Source organism: Suncus etruscus, chromosome X (genome assembly GCF_024139225.1).
Source record: "Suncus etruscus isolate mSunEtr1 chromosome X, mSunEtr1.pri.cur, whole genome shotgun sequence".
Classification (NCBI taxonomy): domain Eukaryota; kingdom Metazoa; phylum Chordata; class Mammalia; order Eulipotyphla; family Soricidae; genus Suncus; species Suncus etruscus.
The window spans coordinates 130836595-130862002 of record NC_064868.1 but is presented as its reverse complement, the minus strand read 5'-3'; the positions used below and the strand labels follow the sequence as shown (position 1 = coordinate 130862002).

General features: G+C 41.8%; 1 protein-coding gene across 1 annotated transcript; it reads right to left on the bottom strand.

Moving 5' to 3' along the window:
* Positions 1 to 1627: 1627 nt before the first annotated feature.
* On the bottom strand, positions 1628 to 24750 carry LOC125999071 (metal-response element-binding transcription factor 2-like). Its single transcript, XM_049767041.1, is given in 10 exon segments — positions 1628 to 2119; positions 2121 to 2169; positions 2171 to 2350; positions 2352 to 2634; positions 2637 to 2742; positions 4146 to 4209; positions 17034 to 17125; positions 19542 to 19626; positions 21880 to 22013; positions 24514 to 24750. Coding segments are annotated over 10 exon segments (1722 nt in total).
* Between the last annotated feature and the right edge of the window lie 658 nt (positions 24751 to 25408).

Sequence of the window (25408 nt, the reverse complement as noted above, 5' to 3'; positions counted from 1 at the left end):
CTGCTAGTTAGAGAGAAGAGCAAGTGACCTAGGCAGGGAATGGCTTGTAACGTTCCAGGAATAGAAAGAGGTGCTGAAATCAAAAGAGAAACGGTACGAATCTTGTCTCAGATGAACGTTTAATCCACTGGTATGCATTTTGCACTCTCCTTTCTTTGAAAGTTTCTCATCTCTAGTCTTTCAGGATCTTATACTGGTACATGTCTCATGTAGATATGGTCCCAAGAAAGAGCGATTCATTGATCTTAATTTCATGTTATCAATAACTTAGGGAATAACTAATTTATGTCAGAAAATTTCAGATAATTTAGGAGAGCACCTTAACCTATTATACACCAAGTATAATATTTTCCTATCAGGTAAAGATTAACTAAATACACTATTTACAATTATTGTCTGACTTTAAGCATGAACCCTAATTTACTTAGTTTCCCCTCATATTTTGTGTGTGAGTTTACTGCCTTCGATGTTAAATTAAATCTAATTAAAATATGTCATGTATACATGCATATTATTTCACACATACTTACCTAAACCTGAGGGATTATATTTATATCTATGTATGACAGCATTCCTAAGACATTTACTGTGAGAGGCAGAACAATCCCATGAGATATTATAAGTGAGTAGAGCTTTAAAATTCCTCAGTTCCATATTGGGGAAATGCTAAACTAAATGGACATAGATTTTATTTTTGGGTAGAGATTCTTAAAACCAATATGCTGGAGCACATCCTGAGTAAGCGGGAGAGTCATATTGTGTAGAGTTTTATTTTTTTTCTAGTTACAGAGCAATTTACAGGCTCAATATACTTTTTACACTTTGCTTGAAAGAAAATTTCAGTATTTTACAGTCTTTTTGTAGGCATTATATACACTGCACTTTATGAAATCTAAAAGGTATTGAAATAAATTTTTTCCAACATTTTGGTAACAACAGACAATGTTTCTCCAAATACTTGTGCTATCTATCTACATGATCAGTTTGCTCCGATAACCACTAATCACAAAAATTGACTCAATGGAATAATTAGAAAAATTATCTAGGGGCCGGTGAGGTGGTGCTAGAGGTAAGGTGCCTGCCTTGCAAGCGCTAGCCAAGGAAGGACCGCATTTTGATTTCCCGGCGTCCCATATGGTCCCCCCAAGCCAGGGGCAATTTCTGAGCGCTTAGCCAGGAGTAACCCCTGAGCATCAAACAGGTGTGGCCGAAAAAAAAAGAAAGAAAGAAAGAAAGAAAGAAAGAAAGAAAAGAAAAGAAAAGAAAAGAAAAGAAAAATTATCTAACACCATGCATGAGTTGGAATCATTTTTAATATTCTATCCTAGAAACATTCTACAAATCTTAAGATTTAAAAATTAAGTCTCTGTTCTGCTTTTTAAAAGATAGCTTTTTATGACAATATCCATAACATTGACAGGTACATGGCTAGTATCATCTCCTTTTGTGAATTTTTTTCTTTTTTCTTTTCTTTTCTTTCTCCAGCCTTTTATTTTGAGTCTATTTTGTTCTGACTATTCAGGTGTGTTTTTTGTAGGTCTTAAGATAGTAAAAGCCAGACTATTTTAGGGCTTTCAACTTTACCTACAGAAAATGAGTGCAGTGAACATAATGTTCAGTCATACAGTCAGGATGCAGTTGCTCCTTCCCATTCCCCAGGATACTGCACCTTTCCATCAAGTGTCACCCGATGAGCCAATACTTGGTATTTTTTATCACATGCTATTCTACCTGCAGCACCAAAATAACTGGTAATTGAGTTTTTAAGATGGTTGAGTTGTAATTCCTGATATGCTAAATTATTCAGAATCTCTGTATTGAGTTCATCAAATTGGTAATCTTTGCCTTCATCATCTTTTACAATTTCTGAGTTTTGAGTCTGGAGTGCTCTTCTTGGAAGACGACCCCTTCTCCTCCGTAAATGTGGTATTGCAGCAGGCCAAGATCTTCCTGTATGAGTTATTTTTCTGGAGACAAATAATCCATAATGCCTGGCAATGCTAGACGAGGTAGTTTCTTTTGCACTGGAAACACCCGTGAAATCCACATCTGAGGTATTAGATGAATGTGCAGTTCCCTCAGTTCTCCCTATAGAACAAGGTAAATCCAAGGTAAGATTTTTCTGAAACTGATTCCTTATCCAAAGGTGGCTCAGCAGTTTTCTGGATCTACATATTTTTTCTTTTCTTTTTTTTTTTTCTGGCCATTGCTTATTTCTCTTGAATCAGATATATGTTTGGATGCCCTTCTTCCTTTCATTTTAAATTCATGGGATGTTCCTTCAGGTTCTTTCTCTGCTTTGAAAACCACATTTGGTGGCACAGGAGGAACACATATTCGCAACCCCAAAATGCTTCTTCTTCTTTCTTTCTTTCCCAGACATAAACATGGTCTTGTAATCATTTAATACTTCCAGAACATGCTCATATCTTTCAGATTTTGGTGTGTCTGCCAGCTCTCCAGGGTAAAATCGATCCCAGTTTTCATTAATGTATGTCATAAGCTCAAGTTCAGAATCAAAGTACTTCTTGTGAATAACACTTAGGCTGTAAAGGTATAGGTGTGCTATATCTACCCACTGTAATGGTAGACGTTTGAGGTATTCTGGTCCAGAACTACAGACAGAGCAAACATATAAAATCTGTCTCCAAATAGCATTGGCTTTTGAAGGCATTGCACACAGGCCTCATGAAACCACTGCTTACACTTGCAGCACTGTAGCCTCTTTAAAAAAAAAACACCCTTCACCAGTGCAACATTGCCATCACCAATATCTCAAGTGTCCCTCCTCCCCACCCCACACCGCCTGTACTCTAGACAGGATTTCTACTACTCTCATTCAGTCACATTTTGTTATTGTGGTTCTCAGTGTAATTATTTCTGTAACTACATCCATCAATCTTTGTGGTGAGCTTCATGTCTCTGAAAATCATTACACAAATGTCTTTCAATTTTCTCAAAACCCATAGATGAGTGAGATCATTCTGTACTTATCTCTCTCCCTCTGACTTATTTCACTCAGTATAATAGATTCCATATACATCCATGTATAGGAAAATTTCATGAGTTGATCTCTTCTGACGACTGCATAATATTTCATTGCATAAATGTACCATAGTTTCTTTAGCCATTCATTTATTGAGGGGCATTTAGGCTGTTTCCAGAGTCTGCTATTGTAAACAACGCTGCAATGAATATAAGTGTGAGAAAGGGATTTTTGTATTGTATTTTTGTGTTCCTAGGATATATTCCTAGGAGTGGTATAGCTGGATTGTATGGGAGTTCAACTTCCAGCTTTTGGAGGAATCTCCATATCACTTTCCACAAAGGTTGGACTAGACAGCATTCCCACCAGCAGTGAATAAGAGTTCCTTTCTCTCCACATCCCCTCCAGCACTACTTGTTCTTATTCTTTGTGATGTGCGCCAATCTCTGTGGTGTGAGGTGGTACCTCATAGTTGCTTTGATTTGCATCTCCCTGATGATTAGTGATGTGGAACATTTTTTCATGTGCCTTTTAGCCGATTGTATTTTTTTTTGTCAAAGTGTCTTTTCATTTCTTCTCCCCATTTTTTGATAGGGGTTAGATATTTTTTCTTGTAAAGTTCTGTCAGTGCCTTATATATTTTGGATATTAATCCCTTATCTGATGGATATTGGGTGAATAGTTTCTCCCACACAGTGGATGGCTCTTGTATTCTGGGTACTATTTCCTTTGAGATGCAGAAGCTTCTCAGCTTAATGTAGTCTCATCTGTTTATCTCTGCTTTCACTTGTTTGGAGAGTACTATTTCCTCCTTAAAGATGCCTTTAGTCTCAATGTCATGGAGCGTTTCACCTACATGTTGTTCTATATACTTTATGGTTTCAGGTCTGATATCTAGGTTTTTAATCCATTTGGATTTTACCTTTGTACACGATGTTAGTTGGAGGTCTAAGTTCACTTTTTTACAAGTGGCCAGCCAGTTGTGTCAACAGCACTTATTGAAGAGGCCTTCCCTGTTCCATTTAGGATTTCTTGTTCCTTTATCAAAAATTAGGTGATGGTATGTCTGGGAAACATTCTCTGAGTATTCAAGCCTATTGGTCCTTTCACCTTGGCGTTTTCTTTCGGCGACGTCTGGAGGGAGGGAGCAATGACCCACTGTCTGCCATTCATTGGTTAGTCCATCTGTCTTTCGAAGCACCCGAGACTTTCGGCCAGGTGAACTGGGGTGGGGTGGGGGGTGCCCGGAAGAGCGAGAGGGCAGGAAGGAGGCTGCAGACCCGACCCTACCTCTCCCCTTCCTCAGTGGCTCTGTGCTCAAAAATCATTCCTGGCAGGCTCAGTGGACCTTACAGGATGCCAGACATCAAACCTGGTTCCATCCCAGGTCAGCCTCATGCGAGGCAAATGCCTATGGCCGTGCTATCTGCGTCCTCCGCTTCCCTAACTGTTCTAACCCCCATTCTCTGACTTGATTTCTTAGATGAATCCAACTTTATATTTGTAAATGTCTTTTCAGGGATTAGTGATAGACATTGTTTCTGGGATTTGCCATATCTGAGCCAAAATGGATTTGAAACCGGCTCTTTCCTAAGCCTTACTATTGTCCTCCCTGACCACAGACCCAAAAGTCAACCCTGATTTCTTTGGGATTGGCCAAAAGTGATGTGATTTCATGAACCATGTGATTTTAGCCTCCCCTGGGTTCACACACGACTTTTTCTGGGGTTTGTTTCCATGATCACTCCTACAGAGTTTTGGCATCATCTTGGTTGCCGGTGATCATCCTTGGGTTGTCCTGTTTATGGTCACGTGCTCTCCTCTCTACTATTGTTTCAATCCTAATGAGATGCAAACTTTATAATTGAGTTAATTTCTTTTCATGATTTCAAAAGTTCCACTTGGTAGCAGATCCTCCGGTCTCCCCAGGGCTTATTGGGACGTTATTTGGGGCTGATATCAAACCTGATGTTCCTGCGTGCAGAGCATGTTACCCTAGACACTGCATCCTTTCTCAGGCCTCGGACAATTCAACATTGTTCCTTTGTTTTTGTATTTAGACTATACAGGCAGTCCAGTGGCTTAGGCCCAGATATGCACTCAGAAATCCCTTCTGGTGGGGCTTGGTGGAACCTGTATGGTTCTTGGGATGGAATCATTGTCAACTTTGATCATGGCACATGCCCTAACTTCCATAAAGCCAGAACTCCATTGTCTTTTATTAAACAAATTCCCAATAAACCAAGAGGGGGAAGGTTGAGAGTAATCCATGTGAGCTGTATAGATCAATAGAGAGATTTACAGGAAAGAGGAAAATCGTGTGAATGCCTTTGTTCTGGGTTAATAGCTGTGTTACAATTAATAGCATGTTACAATTACACCCTTTCTGTTTATAGCAAAGCAAATATAGGAAAAGATGAAAGTTTTGTTCTGATTTTCCCTGCTAGAGGCAGGAACCCTAGATCCTAAGTTTTAAAAATGAGTATTTTGCAATAGGCACAGTAAATTTGGCCATAAAAGCATCAAAGGTCACATTGTGTATAACTATTCTCAAAACAATCCACTTTCTCCATATCTTTGTCTTATGCATGTCACTGAATTTTATTTCATAGACTTCACTGAACATAAACATTAGAACCTTTCTGCAGATACACTTAATTTGAAAACGCTTAAACATTCTTACACCGAGTGCTGTAATGTAGGGAGCCAGATTCTCCCTCACAGTCTTGGCATAAGCACAGCCATCTTGTAGCAAACTGCCATTTTCTAACAGGCTTGTCCTTTAATTGAGCTATACATTGTATACGTGCCAACTGGCCATGAGTTGATGCAGATCAAAAGAACCATAAGGTCACACTCTTCTGGCTCAGGAAACTCAGACCTATAGATAGAGCATTTGGTGTGATAATAAGATATTCCTCAGGAAACTTATATTAAATTAACAGGCACATGTCAAACCTTTCGAACTGAATGATGATGAATGTATGCTTGACAAATGTTTGCATTGTCCCCTCCTCCCTTTGTGTAAAAACTATATATGTCATGGCATTTTAAAAATAAATCGACGCCATAATCAGAATCCTTGGTGGTCCCCTTTTTCTACCCATTTCCTTTTCAGGTGCAGACCCTTTCCACAACCACAAATAAACTGAAGCTGCTGGCCGGCACACTGTAATACGAGTCTAGAACATTTGAGTTCATTCTCATATACATATCGAAACAAAATCACAAGAACATTTCTCCATATATATGGTTTAAAAGTAAGTTTTCTAAAACATTTTTATAATGAGCTCTGTAATAAGAGTATACTATCAAAGTTCCTTTTCCATAGACTTCTGTGGAAAAAGACATTAGAACATTTTTACAGACATAATTTGTGAAACAGTTGCTAAACAATTTACACAAACATCACAGCAATTGGGAAACATTCAATAGGATAACTGAGAAGTTGTAAAAATTCTTATGCACCCTTGCAGTGGCCTCATCAGGGGGCCTGGCACCAGAACCCTCCATGTATATCATGTAAATATATAACCCTTTGATATATATCATCTTGTCATCTGCAAATATAGTTTCACTTCTTCCTTGCTGATTTGGATTCTTTGATTTCCCTCTCGTGTCTGATTGCTATTATTTGGACTTCTAATACTGCGATGAATAGAAGTAGAGGCAGAAGACATCCTTGTCTAGTGCCTGACCCTAGTGAAAATGCTTTCAGGTTTTTGCCATTAAGAATAATGTTGGCTGAGGCATTTTTATAGGTAGCTATGACTATCTCGAGGAAGGTTCCTTCAAATCTATTTTGTTGAGGGTTTTCTTCATGAATGGGTGTTGGGTTTTATCAATTGCTCTCTTTGCAACGATACATGTGATCATGTGGTTTTTATCTTTCATTTTACTGATGTTGTGTATGTTGATTTATTGGTGTATATTGATCCATCCTTGCATTTCTGAGATTAAAATTACTTGGTCATGATTATAAACTTTTTGATGTGTTCTTGGATTCTGTTTGCTAAGATTTTGTTAAGGATTTTTGCATCTATGTTCATTAATGAGATTGGTCTGTAGTTTTCTTTCTTGGTAGTATCTGTCAGCTTTGAGAATGAGTATAATTTTAGCTTCATAGAAGGAATTTGGGAAGATTCTTATCTTTTCGATGTTTTGGATAGTCAACGTTAGTAACTCATCTCTGAATGATAAAATTCACCCATAAACCAGCCTGGTCCTGCTGGGAGTTTCTTAATTACTGTTTCAATTTCCTTACTTGTGATTTGCCTCCTTAGGCTTTTTACTTCCTCATTCAGTATTGGAAGATATTTTTTCAAGAATTATGCCCATTTCTGCTAGGTTCTTTAGTTTAAATAAATGCAGTTGTTTATAATAAACTCTTAAACTGTCTTGGATTTTGGGGGGTTTGGTTGTAATCTCTCCCATTTCATTTCTGATCCAGTTTATTTTAACATTTCCCCTTTTGTGAGTCTTGACATTGTTTTCTCTATCTTGTTTATGTATGTATGTATGTATGTATGTATGTATGTATGTATGTATTAAAAACAGCTTCTGTTCTCATCAATTCCCTGTATTCTTTTCGTTGATTCTAAATTATTAACTTCTGTTCTGATATTTATTGTTTCTTTTCTTCTGCTTCGGTTTGGGTTTTTTGTGTTGGTTGTCCAGATATTTAAAGGGTCCTTTAGGCTGTTGATTTTGTCTTTTTCTTTTCTCAAGTAGACCTGTATTGCTATTGAGTTTCTCCTTTCTTACTGCTTTACCTATGTCCCATAGATTTCTTCATTTTCATTCATCTCTAGGAATATCTTTATTCCTTGATTTCCACTTTGATCCAGATGTTTTTGAGCAGCATGATGTTTAGTCTCCAGTTGTTAGATTTTCTCAACATCTTCTTTTTACAATCAGTCTTGATCTCTGTGGCATCGTAGTCTGATATGGTGCTTGGTATAATTTTTATATTTGTGAGTTTATGTATGTTAGACTTGTATCCTGAAATGTTTCTCCTACAGAAGTTTCCATGCACACTTGAGAAGAATGTATATTCAGCTTTTTCAGGAGGAAAGGTCCTGTATAGATCCATCATTCCTACTTATTCTAGTTTCTCATTTAGGGATCTTATGTCTTTGCTAGTGTTCCGATTAGTAGATCTACATAGTGGAGATAATTCCATATTTAAATCTCCCACTACGATCAGATTTACGTCTATATGATTCTCTAGGTTTGTAAATAAAAGCCTTAGGTATTTTGCTGGCTCTACATCTGGTGCATAATTTTGATCAGGGTTAATACTTCTTGGTCTATTCTTGCCCTGTTCAAATAAGTGGTGTCCAAGAATGGGTGTTGGACCTTGTCAAATGCTTTCTCTGCGTCGATTGATATGATCATGTGATTTTTATTTTTCTTGCTGTTGATGTTGTGTATTATGTTGATAGATTTACGGATGTTAAACCAGCCTTGCATTCCTGGAATGAAACCTACTTGATCGTAGTGGATGATCTTCTTAATGAGGCATTGAATCCTATTTGCCAGGATTTTGTTGAAGATCTTTGCATCTGCATTCATCAGCGATATTGGTCTGTAATTTTCTTTTTTCGTAGCATCTCTGTCTGGTTTAGGTATCAAGGTAATGTTGGCTTCATAAAAGCTATTCGGAAGTTTTCCTGTTTTTTCAATTTCATGAAAGAGTCTTGCCAGGATTGGTAGTAGTTCCTCTTGAAAGGTTTGAAAGAATTCATTAGTAAATCCATCTGGGCCTGGGCTTTTGTTTTTGGGCAGACATTTGATTACTTTCTTAATTTCCTCAATAGTAATGGGTGTGTTTAGATAAGGAAGAAATGGACATTAAGAAAACAACTCCATTCACTATAGTGTCACACAAACTCAAATATCTTGGAATCAACTTGACTAAAAATGTGAAGGACCTATACAAGGAAAACTATAAAACTCTGCTCCAAGAAATAAGAGAGGACACGCGGAAATGGAAGCACATACCCTGCTCATGGATTGGCAGGATTAACATTATTAAAATGGCAATACTCCCCAAAGCACTGTACAGATTTAATGTGATCCCCCTAAAGATACCCATGACATTCTTCAAAGAAGTGGACCAGGCACTTTTGAAATTTATTTGGAACAATAAACACCCTCGAATAGCTAAAGCAATCATTGGGAAAAAGAATATGGGAGGAATTACTTTCCCCAACTTTAAACTTTACTACAAAGCAATAGTTATCAAAACAGCATGGTATTGGAATAAGGACAGGCCCTCAGATCAGTGGAATAAGCTTGAATACTCAGAGAATGTTCCCCAGACATACAATCACCTAATTTTTGATAAAGGAGCAAAAAATCCTAAATGGAACAAAGAAAGCCTCTTCAACAAGTGGTGTTGGCACAACTGGCTAGCCACTTGCAAAAAATTGAACTTAGACCCCCAGCTAACATCATGTACGAAGGTAAAATCCAAATGGATTAAAGACCTCGATATCAGCCCCAAAACCATAAGATATATAGAACAATACGTAGGTAAAACACTCCAGAACATTGAGGCTAAAGGCATCTTCAAGAAAGAAACTGCACTCTCCAAGCAAGTGAAAGCAGAAATTAACAGATGGGAATATATTAAGCTGAGAAGCTTCTGCACCTCAAAGAAATAGTGCCCAAGATACAAGAGCCACCCACTGAGTGGGAGAAACTATTCACCCAATACCCATCAGATAAGGGGCTAATCTCCAAAATATACAAGGCACTGACAGAACTTTACAAGAAAAAAACATCTAATCCCATCAAAAAATGGGGAGACGAAATGAACAGACACTTTGACAAAGAAGAAATACAGATGGCTAAAAGACACATGAAAAAGTGCTCCACATCACTAATCATCAGGGAGATGCAAATCAAAACAACGATGAGATACCACCTCACACCACAGAGAATGGCACACATCACAAAGAATGAGAATAAACAGTGTTGGCGGGGATGTGGGGAGAAAGGAACTCTTATCCACTGCTGGTGGGAATGCCGTCTAGTTCAACCTTTATGGAAAGCGATATGGAGATTCCTCCAAAAACTGGAAATCGAGCTCCCATACGATCCAGCTATACCACTCCTAGGAATATACCCTAGGAACACAAAAATACAATACAAAAACCCCTTCCTTACACCTATATTCATTGCAGCACTATTTACCATAGCAAGACTCTGGAAACAACCAAGATGCCCTTCAACAGACGAATGGCTAAAGAAACTGTGGTACATATACACAATGGAATATTATGCAGCTGTCAGGAGAGATGAAGTCATGAAATTTTCCTATACATGGATGTACACAGAATCTATTATGCTGAGTGAAATAAGTCAGAGAGAGAGAGAAAAACGCAGAGTGGTCTCACACATTTATGGGTTTTAAGAAAAATGAAAGACATTCTTGCAATAATAACTTTCAGACACAAAAGAGAAAAGAGCTGGAAGTTCCAGCTCACCTCAGGAAGCTCATCACAAAGAGTGATGAGTTTAGTTGGATAAATAACTACATTTTGAACTGTCCTAATAATTAGAATGTATGAGGGAAATTGAGAACCTGTTTAGAGTACAGGCGGGGGTCGGGTGGGGAGGAGGGAGACTTGGGACATTGGTGATGGGAATGTTGCACTGGTGATGGGTGGTGTTAAGAAAAAAAATATTGTTATTCAATAATGGAATACAATGTATATACAATATATTATTATATACAATAAAAAAAACAAAAAAAACAAATAAGTGGTGTCCGTCTTTGTCTCTGAGTACTTTATTAAGGTTATATGCAAATTGGCCTGATGTAAGAATGGCTGTCCCAGTTTTTGTTTGTCTTTCTGTAAGTTGTATAATTGTTTTCTATCATTTAATTCTAAATCTGTTTCTATCCTGAATTTGAAGTGTATTTCCTGCAGGCAGCAGGTGGTTGGGTTTTGTTTCTTGATCTGAGCTGCTACTATGTGCCTTTTGCTGGGAGATTTTAGTCCATTGACATTTAAGGAAACTACTGACAGAAAGGGCTCTTGTGCCATTGTATCATGTAGGGTTGTAGTTGTTACAATTGGGTATTTGGTTTATGTAATTGTTCTTTGAGTAGTTCATTTAGAGTCAGTTGTTAGCATGAATATTGCAAGTTCTGCTTTGTCCGAGAATGTTTGCAACCCTCCCTCCCATGTAAATGAGAGTTTGCTCAGTAGTGGACTCTAGGTTGAATTTTTCTTTCATTTAATACTTGGAATATGTCATTCCACTCTTTTTGCCTGGGTTGTCTTAAATGGGAGATCTGGTTTTATTCATATGTTCTTTTCTTTATGCTTAAAGTTTTTTCTTCTTTACTGCCTTAAAGAGTCCATCTCTCTTTTTGTTTGTTTGTTTGTTTTGTTTTGTTTTGCCATCTGCATTACTATATGCCTTTCTGCTCTTCTGTTGGGGTCTATTTTTTTTGGCATTTTTTTGTCTCTGAATTGTATAGCAGCCTCTTTCCAGAGAGCTGAAATGTCTGCTGTTATCTCCCTCACTGATTTTTCTTCTTTCACTTTTTCCTCCTACTGGTATTCTTATCATTTGGAGATCATCTCTTTTGTCTTTGTTCAAAAGTAGCTTATATGTTCTTCCAATGATTTGTCTGTCCTTTCTTTTTTGACTTCTTTATTAATGCTGGCTTGCATTTTGTATTCAACTTTGTACAATTCGCCGGCTGTGTATATCGGGTATTGTGGCTTGCTAATATGTGTTTTATTTCCTTCAGTTCCATTTGTATGGATTGTGGCATCTTCTGAAAGAGTTCTTCTTTGAATTGAATTCTTCATCTATAGATATCTTATGTTTTCAAGCTAGTGACTCCTTGATTTCTGTTGCTAAAACATTAAGTGTTGATTTTAGGTCCTCATCTATAAGGCTCAGGTATTTTGGTGGATTGGAAATATGCAAGGATTTCTCTCCAAATCCCAACTGCAGATGTCTTCCTTAGTTTGCGTCATTGTTCTTTGCATGTGGTGGGATGGAATGCTGAAGTTGCGGGGTGATTAAGAAAGTGATCTATTGAATGGATTGCATAAAAAGTGGCTAGAGATATATCTGCTTTAGAGGTTATTTTTCTAAACAAGCAAGGTATCTGAGTATGATAAAAAATATTACAAACTAATTTATTGGTTTATTCAACTAGGTTTGGAGGTGTATATTTTCTAGGAAAAAGAAGTGCCAGGTCCAATCAGCTGGGAAATGTATGATGTAAATTGAAATGTCCTTACGCAAATGCACTAACATCCTTGTTTGGGGAAAGGAGGGATGATGGTAGGGACTGGAGGGTTCCTGTTTCCACTCAGACACAAACCAGAAATCCTTAAATGGCACAGGATGGTAGGGGGATCAGGACCAGCAGCCTCCAAACTCCTCTTTTTAAGACACCTTTGTGCTTTGGCGGTACTTGGTTTTACTCTTGGCTTTTCAGTCATTGCTCACTCCCTGAGGGACTCAGGGAATTACTGGGGGTACCGAGGTCAAATGAAGATTGGCCGTGTGCAAGGCCAGTACTGATCTATTGCACCCCATCCCTCCACTGTATTATCCATCCCCCACACTTAGACTCTTGTATTTTAGTCTATTCTCATCTCTGCGGTAACCAACAAGCATATGGAGAGCAGCAATTCTGTTCTTTGTTCCACGATTTGGCCGTTTTCATTAGGGAACCAGACTCATGCATGAAATGCTGTCCTCTTCATTGTCTCTAAGCCAAAATTGTCCTTCTGCAGCAGGGTGTGATGGGGTAAAGCCTACATTAACCTTCTGGTTGGAAGGAGGAGCCCTGGGGAGATTGCCAAGCCTGTTTGCCAGTGAGTATGGGAAGAGCCTCCTGGGCTCAAGGTGTGGTTTGTTTGTTGATTGCCATGGGCTTGTGTGAGATAGGAGCCCGGGGTTTGGGGCTTGGGACTCCCATATCATTGTTGCATGACCTCCCTTGTTCCATTTCAATTCCCTTGATGCTGAGTCCCAGAATAATCCGCAGCTCTGCTGTCTTGCCTTTGATCTTTCTGGTTCCATGTCTGTGGGTATTTAGAACAGGCCCCGAGATTCCTTCACTCCCTGTTTGTGCTCTCATTGTGTGTGCACAGCCCAATGTAGGGGTGCCCTTCTCAGGCCCCTCTGTCTTTTTCTTTTACTCTGACCTTTGCCCTTAGATCACTATGAGTTTTTTTAATAGCCCAAGGAAGTGGATGTCTTTTATTTTATTTTGAGGTTCACTTGGTGATAATAAGTTGGGGTTAATCTTGGTTCTGTGCTTCAAGAATTACTCCCGGTGGGCTTGGGGGACATTATGGGGTAATGGGAATTGCACTCGTGTCAGCCTCACAGCAAACACACCCCTGCTGTGCTTTCTCTCTGGCCCACTCAGAACAATATTTTGTCTGTATTTTAAACCATTTATGAGTAAGCCCAGCACAAAGCTAATATAGATTTTGCCAAGCTCCTCACTATGGTGCACCCAACCTGTCTTGCCTTTTCATGTCTGCTTAATTTATACCTGAAAACAATATGTCTTCACTCCGCACACAGGCGAGAAGCACCATGTTTGTAGAGTGTGGACAAGGTTTCTATCAGAGGTCAACTCTCACCAGATACCAGAGGACACACACAGGGCAGAAGCCCTATGTGTGTAGAGATTGTGGGCAAGGTTTCTTTCAGAGGTCAAATCTCACCAGTCACCAGAGGACACACACAGGGGAGAAGTTCCATGTGTACAAGGATTGTGTGTGAGGTTTCTTTCGGAGGTCAAATCTCACAAGACACCAGAGGACACACACAGGGGAGTAGCCTTATGTGTGCAGAGAATATGGGTGAGGTTTCTCTCAGAGGTCAAATTTCACCGTACACCAGAGGATACACATGTGAGAAGGCCCATGATTGCAGAGAATGTGGTCGAGGCTTCAGTCTGAGGTCAAGTCTCATCAAACACCAGAGGACACTGTGAAGAAGCAACATGTTTGCAGAGAGTGTGGATGAGGCTTCTGCTAGATTTAGCATCTCATCACAAACCAGAGGACACACACACATTTGAAGACCGATGTTTGAAGAAAAGGTGACTAATGAACAGTAACCCAGTAGCATACACAGAGAACAAATGCAACCAAAACAATCTCTATAGTGTATCTATGAGGGATATAGAAAGGCTGCCTTAAATACAGGTGGGAAGTGGGGAGGGAAGAGATGGGAGCATTGGTGATGGGAAGGTTGCACAGTGAAGAGGGGTGTTCTTTTATGACTGAAACCCAACTACAATTATGTTTATAACCATGGTGTTTATATAAAGAAATTATTAAAAAAAAATAAAAGGTGGTCAGAACATTTTTCTGACACCCAAGTCATTCTGTATTTAGTTTTCTGCCTAATAAAGTACATATTTATGCAGTTCTGATTAATATTTCCTTCCACCTTCAAAACAGATGGGAATAGAATGGACAGAAAAATACTTATCACAAAATTTTAAACAGAATCAGTGACTGATCTAGTATGTATTGAGAGCACCTTAATTCATTAATTAGAAAATTGATCCCTAGGCAATTTCATAAAATCTCAGACTTAAGTGAAACATCCAGAATGCCATGGGTTAGTGTTAGGGCTTAGGGTTAGAGGGTTAGGATTATGGTTGTTATAGGGTTCGGGTTAGTTTAGTTAGTGTTAGGGTTAGAGTTAGGGTTAGGTTGAGGGCTAGGGTTAGGATTAGTATCTCAACCTACTGCAGTCATACCTTCCAGAAATACCTGGACATGTTCCATCAGTGATAATAGAAGATACATACCCTGGGATGGGGAGAAAGGGGGAGAAAGGGGGATCAATCTACTAGGTACTAATGCTCCATCATCATCAATCATCAGCTCCATCCCTACCTCTTCACTTTCTTCCCTCACTTTAGGGACCTCTAACTGCCATCAAGCTGGCAAAATAGTAGGTCAAGGTCCAATTGAATGCAGTACTGAGTCTAGCAAGATTGTGGGGGGGGTTGGGAGCGAGGCTACAATAGGGAGGGGTCCAGGAGGCCCAATCCAGTCATTCCACGTTGCTTGGTTGTTTGAAGGAGGAACTCCCTGCAACAAGAGAGTTGGAAGTGGTGGCAAAGGAGAAGCGATGTGAAAGGTGGACCCAACCCCACCAATGAATTAGTATTTGCCATGCACTTTGGTCACCAAAGGAACAACTATGAGTCTAAGACATCCGTCTGTGCCCCCTATGACACACCCTCCTTAGTATTGCTGTCCTGTCTGAGAATTTCTAAAAACGAAGGTTTGTCCTGCAAGGTATGGGCCCACATCCAACTACATCCCTCCACACAGCTTGGATACACAGGTTTCCAGTGAGGGGCCCGAGAGGCCCTTTCTTCCCTGGATACCCCCATTTGCTCTGCCCCTTCAGACTTTTACCTGCAGATGCAATACCCTATGTCAAGACAGACAGACAGTAGGAGACCCAGCAGGCAGAAGAGAGAGCAAAGATCTGTGTCAGGCAGAGCAGAGACTTGGTACTGAGGGAGCAGGAGGAAGCTACAAGTTCTGGGACTCATGGAAAGACTTTCTCTCTGGAAAATACTAGATCTCAAAGAAATTTCACTGCTGGGCACAGTACAAAGAGAACAAGGTTCAATTTTTATTGCTTTTTCAATATGTTAGACAGAGAAGACCATCTTAAAATAACATTACTCTCATACAACTTTTCTCTCCATCCCATACCTTTTCATGCTTCCTTCCCATGGGTTAGTGTGGGGAACTTTTTAGAATGACCCTACATCATCCAGGAATGTAAGATGATACCAAGCTACCAACCAAAAGGTGTTCCACCAATTTCCTCCTTCCATAAAACCCTTACATTGATATGTAAAAACCCACTGGATACTCTTGGGAGTGGGATTGACTTGCAGTAAGAGAGAGGATTCTGGCTTGTTGGCTGTGGTGGAGAGCACGAGGCAAAGGCCAGGGACACCAAGATTATCCTTTCAAGACTGGCTATGTATTATTTCTTCGCTGCTACCCTGCTTCTGCAGACCTGGCTGTATGGGGCTTAGTAATACAGTGCCTGGGGAGATCTCACAGCTAGTGAATTTTCATTTTACACAGAAGTGCCATGAAAAATGGCCAAAGGAAAGACAAAGGTGAAGCTTGGGAGAAGAGAGGAGAGGGGTAGACTGAAAGCTCCCCCAAGTCATGAGAGCATGCTGTTAGCTTAAGAGACTGCTAAAGCATTATGAGATTCAAAGAGACCAGTACATTGAGCACATGAATGTATTGATCATGTGTCCAACATGAGTTTTGCTAGAGAAAAAAAGCCAAGCAGTACATAAGCTGTGGATTTTGTCCAACCTATGATGCCCATATCAAAATATGTGGGTTATATGGGGACAGAGGGCCACCTGTCACACCTTTTCTTTGAGTGTCCACTTCTATATTTGTTTGAATAAATTAGAACATGTTTCTTTTTATTTTGGGACAATATATTCGAGATACTTGTCTAGCGAAGCTCACCAGTGACCTCCAATAGTGTTCAAGAGCTCAGAGCCCTGTTCTAGACACTACACAGAGGAAAATTTTGCCCAGGGAGAGCAGATATGCGATGGTAGAGTCTCTACTATTTGAGGGCCTGAAAGTCATGGTCAAGGTATAATGTAGCAATAAAGAGGGTGTGTGGCAGCCAGTTCTCAGCCTTGGTTCTGGACCTGAGATTCACAACTCACTCACTGTTAGTCCCATGGCCATAAGCTTGAGAGTCTTAAAATGAGAGTGCAAATCCTGGGAGGTGGGAGGCAACGGGAAAGTACCTAGGTGCTCAAGATGGGACTTGTGACAGGTGGATCCAGGTGCTGCCTGTCCGTGTTGTGCCTGGAATCTGCTGCATCCACTTCTGTTTGGGGTCCTGATGTCCATGTGGCCTGTGCTCACTCCCAGCCTCACTTCCCAGGTGGAAGTTCTGAAGGAAAGTGCTCAGCCACATGACATAAGGACAAATCCCAGAGCAACATGCTTCACTATTTAGTCACCTTGCAGCATCCCCGGCCACCTCCGTGCAACTGGGCACATAGAAGGTTCTGCTGGACCAGCAGATGGTGCTGCAGAAGCAGCTCTTGACTGGCTGTAGTCGGGGAATTCAAAACAATGCAGAAATAGAGAAAATATTAAAGAGATGAGGCTGACCCAAGAAAGAGAAGCCATGGGCTCCTTCCCTACTGCCTAATCTACAGATTTAGGTCTGCTCGAACTACAGAGGAAGAGAATCAGATGCTTCAATTCCAGGTAAACACAATGCTGATTCCAGAGAGTTCAGGGTCCCCAGGGGCAAGAATTCCCTTTGGAGGCTCATAAGCTGAGGCACTAACAGGCCCTGCTGAAGACGAAGACTGCTCCACCTCCCTGAGTTGTTTGATCCCTGGGACTCCCCAGTGTAGTGTAGGAGACAGTGGTAACAGGGAGAATGGTGGGAATGACATAAAGAGCATCAAGAAACTGAATTGGCCAGGCACCCTGACAGAGAGGCTCTAGTGAGCCACACACAGCTTTCTGTGGCCCCTGGGGCACACCATCCTGTATCTTGATTTTCCTTCTGCAATTTTCTCAACTCCCAACTTAATCCAATTACTGGGATGCAGAGATGCTGGAAGTGTGGGTGACTGTCTAGAGTGACCATAGATCAAGAAGGCATACTGTGAGAAATGGCCAAAGAAACACATACACACAAAAACTCCAAACACGTGACAGAGGCAGGATGCAAAGGAGGCCAGTTCTGCCCTTTGCCTCAGATTCCATGTGGCCTGAGAGCAGGTTAACTTTGACCTGTGTTTGCTTAAGTTGGGGAGTTGCAGTTGGATTCATTCAGCCAAGAATGCTCACAAGTGATGATTTTTTTGTGCTCAGGAGCTCAGAAGCCAGGCCAGTGTTGTGTATGTGAATATTTTAGGGGATTATTATGTTACTGACCCTAACCTGATTGGTGATTGTGCCCTACCCTAGGGTGTGACCTGGCATTCTGTCCCCACCCTAGGGTAGGACCTGATTCTGCTTCCACCATTGGTTGGTATCTGATCCCACCATTGGGTGGTACCTGACTCTGGGGGATAAAAACAAGGGTCTGTGGAAGGCTGAGGCTTTTTTGCTGGAACTGAGGCTGAGTCTTTGGACTTCAGTCTTGTCCACCGAATAAAGTGAATATTTCCATGAGCCTGACTGTCTGCGAGCTGTTTACCAGCCGTTTCACCTCAGAACCGTGGGCTAGACAGGGTGGCAGACGCGTGCTCCGAGCTGGAAGAAAAAGGCCTCATCCTCCATCCCACCATCAGTCAACCTCTTCAGGGGCTGAATTGCAACAGATGTAATTGAATTGAAATGTAAATGAATTGAACAGATGTAAAATCTGCTCAGTAGACATGGAGCCTTTGCCACCTCAGCCTTAAAACTTCAAGAACCCAGGGCCAGAGGAATGACACAATGCTAAGGTGTTTGCCTTGCATGTGGCAAAAACAGGAAGATCCCAGGTTGAATACCAACATCCCACATGGTCCCCGAGTCTGCCAGAAGTTGACTTCTGAGCTCAGAGCCAGGAGTAAGCCCTAAGTGCCATTGGATGTGAATGAAAAAAAAAAAACAACAACATCCAAGAACTTTGTGAAGGGCATGTCGCTCCTCCACCCCCCCCCCAAAAAAAAAACCCCCAAAGGCTCATTCTTTCCTAGCTCTTACCCACAGAAGGAAGTCAAAACCTAAGAGAAGGTCAAAACCTGAGCCTAGAGGATGTGAACTTGAATCTGAATCAGACCCCTACCAGTCTCTGAGGCAGGATAATAAAGCCACTGGGACTGGGGTGGAATTCCCATCAGGAATATCACCTAGCACTGGGCTAGATTTCAAGTTCATGTTTTACCCCCTTCTTTTATCACACCCATGTAACATACTGTCTTAAAATCATTTGAATCTTCCCTAGCCCTGTTCTTTCTTCCTCCTGCTGCTCATTTTCTCTTCACATTCCACTTCACCCTTGTTTGCCTTCCCCTTTCCCCCTCATTCCTTCTCTCTTCCTCTTGAACTCTATTGAAGAATAGAAAGCAGAAACAAGAGAATAGCCCCCCTCAGGATTAGCTTGAGGATCCAAGCAACATTATTGAGCCTCATTCCCTGCTGTGCATGAGTCACACTGTGAGTCCTCCACACCCTTCCATCATGGGGGAGAGAATTGATCAGGTGGGACATTTGTACCCCAAAATAGGCAAAATTGTCAATTAATACCTCAGACCTCTTTAGGACAAAGTACCCCCAAAGCAGTCCAAATGTCTCATGACAGGAAAGAGTCACCACTGCTTCTCAAACTATGGCTCAGGGAAAAGACTGAGGAGAAAATGCCTCCTATTTCTGTTCTGTTCTTAGCAACCTTTCCTCCTTCCTGGCAGCATTGGTGTATGTGGACCTGCAGAGAAAAGCAGTTTATAGAGAGAAAAGGTACCAGTATCTTGGCCAAACACAGAAAAACATAGGAACTATCCAGAAACCTGGACACCTACCTGCAACCAGTCCCTCAGATGAAAGCAGCTATGCCAGTAGGTGCTGCTGAAGTAGAGTTCTGGACTAGCTGCAGCAGGAGCAAACCTGGAACAAGGTAGATGTAGAGAAATTCTAGGACCTGAGAGCCTGTTCAGAGAGAGAGAGAGAGAGAGAGAGAGAGAGAGAGAGAGAGAGAGAGTTAGTTCACGGGCTCTCCCTCTCTCTGTCTCCTTTCATTTCTTTTTTATAGAAACTTCTACAAAACACCAAGATGAAAAATGAGCACCTCTAGGCCCAGCTGATAGACAGCTAGAACCAGAGAAAAGTGAACAGAGGGTCCCCCAAGTCGAGAATCCACCTTTGTAGCCTGGGCAACTGGGCTCCATGGTCCTATGCAGTTGGATCCATTTTCCTTGGTAGACAGAGACTCTGAGGGTCACCTACAACTAATGACATGAAAAGACAAGAGGAGGTGAATCAGCAAAATGTGCTGATTATTAAGGCTAGAACAATACTCTAGTGCTTCCCTCGCATACTGCCAAACTGGGTTGGAAACATGCCTTGGATCTCTAGCATTTCTTACAAAGTCCCAAGCACTACCAGGAATAATTCCTGAATGCAGAGCCAGAATAACCCCTAAGCATTGCTGGATGTGGCTCCCAACAAGAAATAAACAAAACAAAAAGGTAGTGACTCCTGAAAACTCAGAGGCAGCTGAGACAATGAGGATAGTGGAGAGAACATCCAGAAACCTGAATTTCCAAGAAAAATAGACCCCAAGAGGATTCATTAGCAAGACACCTCTCATCTGTGCCCCTAGGATTTCCTCTCCTCAACTAGTCTTCCATACTTATGATGACTGTTAACTCCCAACATTGCCCTATTGTCCATAGACCAGACTGAACCCCCACTTCCTTAAATGCACATGTACCCTACAGTGCTTGCAAGATGCAAAAGATAGGAGGGTGCTGTGAGGGCAGAGGGCCACTGCCATGCCCTTCCATTGAGTGGCCACTTCAGTGTTTGCTTTTGTCAGACATGAAGGAGACGGAAAGCTGTGTTTCTTTCCTCTTTATCATTCCTTGACTAGGACATAAAACACAGCTGTGTTCTGACAAGCTGCATCATAGGGGCAGGAGTGACAGTAAAGACTGGGAAGTGCAGATCTATGGTGAGACATCCTCAGGTGGGGTCCAAGCCCCTGTGTCTGAGCCCTGCACCTACTTTCTATAGGACAATGTGTCACCCTCAGAAATGGGACCAGTACCAAAGGAGCAGCAGCAAGAAGGAGGAGCGTATGTCCCACTTGGGACAGGTAAGGAAAACTGAGGATTAGCCCTGACCATCCTGAGGACTTTAGAGACAGGCCTGTGCAGGTGGGCAGGACAATGCTGGGAACCACTGTTGTACCTGGCAGAACTAAAGGAAGAAAATGAAAGAAGCCGCTTAAGCTGATGTTGACAAAGATTCAGCATCTGCTCAATGTCAATAATCAAAATGGCACATGGAGTCCATTTAGACGAAATGGTCTGGTGGGTAAATGGATTAGAACATAGTTTGGGTTTGGGTTTTATTTGGGAGCAAGAGGTGGAGCCACTCATCTAGCGCTGCTGACCAGTGACCCCTGGTGGTGCTCAGAGCCAGGCCCAAAGACTGAACAGAGGTCAGATTTGCCCAGGGAATGTGGTCCTGTGAGGTCAGGGTCTCTGTGGTGAGAGGGTCTGAATGGTATAGTCAAGGTCTGAGCTAACAAGAAAGGGGGTGGGGGGAGTCCTCAATCCTAGGCCTGGAACTGAGCAACAGCATTCACTGTTCACCAATAGCACTGAGCTTAGGAGTTGAGGAGCATCCAAATGAGAAGGGAGTTTCCTAGGATGTAGCAGGAACCAGAGAAGGAGTCTGAGTTTGAGGCAGAGGAACTGAGGCATGAAAAGAAGGAGTAATGATGGTAGGGGGTGAGAGAGTTAAAGAGAAAAATGAGCTTTTGTAGGGGTGTGTGAAAGGGCAGAGTATAAAATGGACATTCTGCATACACAAACATAATTCATGGATTATTATTATTATAATTATTTTATACTATTAAAGTATATTGTAGCGCCCTAGCGCGGTTTTGAACATATAGACTGGTAAGAAATTTACCAGTGACTGCTTTAGTGCAACTGAGCAACTCTCAGAACCCATGGCGGAGGCCTGCCGAACCCCATGCTGGCATTGACTCCCAGCTCCCAGGAAGGAAAGAGGTGCTTCAAGAGCTGGGAGGCCGGAAGTTCAAAGCCCCCACCCAGACCCTCCCTAAGGAGCCGGGAGGGGAATGGGGGAAAGCCTAGGGTAACCTTCAAGCCCCTCCAAGGGATCCACCTCACTGGCTTGCCCAGGCTTATGGCCCAGGGAAAGCTCTGGAGATCCGGAGCAAGGCTGTAGAGGGGTGCTGGGGTCACCCAAACCCGCAACCCCCTAGGCCTGGTTAAGAAGGCCGGTAAAGATAATCTTATCTGGAACAAAAAGGATAGTTCAGCAGACAGGGTGATTATCCTGCACATAGCTGACTTGGGTTCAATCTTCAGAATTTTATGTGGTCTCCCAAGCACTGCCATTAATGAATCCTGATTGCTTAGCTAGACATGGCCCTGAACACTGCTGGATGTGGACTCAAAACACAAACAACAAAAGATACTTTTATCTTATATTTTTTGTTCCTTTTGTCCCCCTTCATTTCCCATTTTTCAATTTTGGACCATAACCAATAGTACTCAGGGCTACCTCCAGCTTGATTCTCAGAGGTCACTCCCATTGATTCTCAGGAGACCATATGGTCCTGGGGATTAGGTCTCTTGCCTGAAATGCATATGCTCTAATCTATTGAGATATCTCTCTGATCCTCTTTTTTGGTGGTTTTTTTTTGGAGGGGGCAACATATGAGGTATTCCAACAGGTTGTAGGTGACAGAATATAGGAAACCAGGCAGTGCAGGGGGTTGAACTCAGACCTGCCATGTGAAAAGAATGTACATTAGTCCTTTGACCTATCTTCGGGGCTCTGACTTTTTTGAATGGTGGCTTGTGATGTTTTGAGCATGTAAAATATTTACTACAGGTAAATGATGGCATTTGATAATGTTGATGCTGTTTTATGTTTTTTTTTATTGTACTGGTGTAAAGGAACCTTGTGTCTCTGATCCTGAGTTGCTCCACTCTGTAGTTTATCCTATTGTATTTGTTCACAAACCAAGTCTGCTTATGGGAAAACATTCCCTCCCACAATATAAAAGCTTCTGATACAAACACCACTACCACATCCCGTAGTATGGACTGCTCAGTCTCCAAGAGCATACAAGAAAAAAAAGAGATTCTGACAGTGGAAGAATTACAGAATCATGGTTGCCTTAGAAGGTATTTTATATCATATTTCACTGCAGAATATATATATAGTTTTGTTATCACAGATAGCTTTGCTCAGATTTACACCTGGCTCTGCATTTGGGGATTACGCCTGAGTCTACTACATTCAGAGATCATTCCTGGTGATTCTCAGAGTACCAATTTTGAACTGGGGTCAGCTGAGTGTGAGGCAAGTGATTTGAAACCAGTATTATCTATCTGGCCCCCATCATTGGAGATTTTTTGCCAAATGATTTTGTTAAATAGTGGGCTGTTGTCATTATGTGAAACTTGTTAAACTCTTTCATATTCCTGGAAAGCAAAATAAAACAAAACAAAAAAAGCAAGTGTGGTAGGATTATGTAATGAAATACAGTGTGAAATCAAGAGCTAATCTTTGCATTTCTGATCAGCATTTCTCTGTATTGCTAAGATAAGTATCATGAATCAAAAGTTATCTTTCTGGAGTATATTGTTCTGCTTCTCCTATAGAATTCTCCTAGGAACAGACAAGTGGGTTATCTACACCTGAGTCTGCTCCTGCAAGAATAATCCTATAAGTATCAGCAAAATTCCACTAGCAGTAGACAGTCATCGCTCCCTCCTAACCCACTCCACCAAGTTCCCAAGCTATGCATTTGAGTGTTTGCATGTTAGGTATCAGACACCGCTAACTGGCTCTCCTATATCATTCAGAGTTCCCTGGAATATAATCCATTGTCTTGTTAAAGATTATATTGAGAAAGTAAAAAAAATGCCTTTTCATAGTTCTTGGTTATTAGCTCTAACCCTCTCGATCCAGGGGACTCTGCTTTCATAGTTAATCTCATTTTACACAATATAGACTTCCACTTCTTTGGCAAGAAAATAATCAATATTCATTTTTTGGAAAGGTTTGAGGCTACACTTGACAATGCTCAGATTTTAGTCCTGTCTTGGCATTCAGGGATCCCTCCTGGTGTTGCTTCGGAGCCCTTGCAGGGGTCTCAAACTCGAGGCCCGCAGGCCGTTTGCGGCCCTCCGTACAACATTTTGTGGCCCTGCCCTCGAGGAATCTTTTTTTGTTTTGTTTTGTTTTAGTTGTTTGGGTCACACCCCCCAATGTTCAAGGCTTACTACTGACTTTGCACTCAAGGATCACCCCGACTTTGCCTCCTGCGGCCCCCAGTTATGGGGTGCAGGTGATCGAACCCAATTTGGCAGTATGCAAAGCAAGTTCCCTACCTATCTGGCTATCTGCCTTCACTCTGGCCCCTCCACTATCCTTTATTTTTTTCCCTCTCTTCTTCGTGATTGTCTTGGTTTATTAATTCTTTGTGGCTATACTGCTTAAGACCCTCTGGAACTACAACATGTGGGGCATTTTGTTTTTGTATTTGTTTTGTTTTGTTTGGTTGTTTGGTTGGTTAGTTTTTTGGGTCATGTCTGGCGGTGCTCAGGGGATCTGCGCTCAGAAGTAGATCCTGGCAGGCTCCAGGGACCATATGGGATTTTGGGATTCAAACTGGGGTCTGTCCTGTGTTGACTGCGTGCAAGACAAATGCCTTACTGCGGTGCTATCACTCAGGCCCCCATATGGGGCATTTTTACAAGAGCCCAGTGTGGGTGCCCCTACCAGAACACAGATCTTCCCAAAGAGCAAGGAGCTTCTGCACTGACTGGCACTTGGAATACACTTCCTCACAGCTGGCAGGCCATATTGAAAGGGTAATAGCAAACAGCTTCCGAACACAGAGGTCAGAGGCACGGCTACAGACTGGCCATTCACCAGCCTCCCTAGTCCCTCCAGCGATGCATACACTAGACATAGCAGCACTTGTAGAAGGTGGTCATGGGCTTGTCCGCAGATCATGCCTGAAGTTGCATGAAACAGGCTCGAGGGTGTTCACATTTTCGACATGGCTCTGCAGTGGAGTCCACATTTTCCCGGGCAGCTGCTCCTCTAAGTTCGTCATCCACTTCCTTCTGCTTTCAATGGTGGTTAGTGGACCAGAGACAGAGCTCAGTGGGATTCAGGTTGGAACTCTGGGACTTTATGCTTCTCCGAGCACTGCCAAGAGTGGCCCTATCACTGACCCAGAAGTAGCTCCTGAACACTAGTAGGCATCTGAAAACAAAAATTATAGTTGCATTTCTAGGCAGACCCACCATATATATACTTCTATACAATATTCACTGTTACTACACCCCCCATTCTTCGTGTTAACTTACTTACAAGAAAGACCCTCCCATTTCTGGGAGAGATGGCTGGAAAAGGCTAAGACGCAGGGCAAGCTCAGAATAGCAAGCATAAATGGTTATGGTAGGCCACACAGGTGGTGGCTAGGGCATGAATACAGCTGATATTTCTTGGAACCTGTTTGTGGATGATTTCCTCGCCTCTACTTGAACCTGCTGACCCACCGGCTGGAGGGAGTTGGAGCCACGTGGTCCTGGGCTGGAGGAGAAAGGCCTCCATCACCATCCACCTCCATCCAAACCAATCCAAAGGGCTTAATGCAACAATTCAC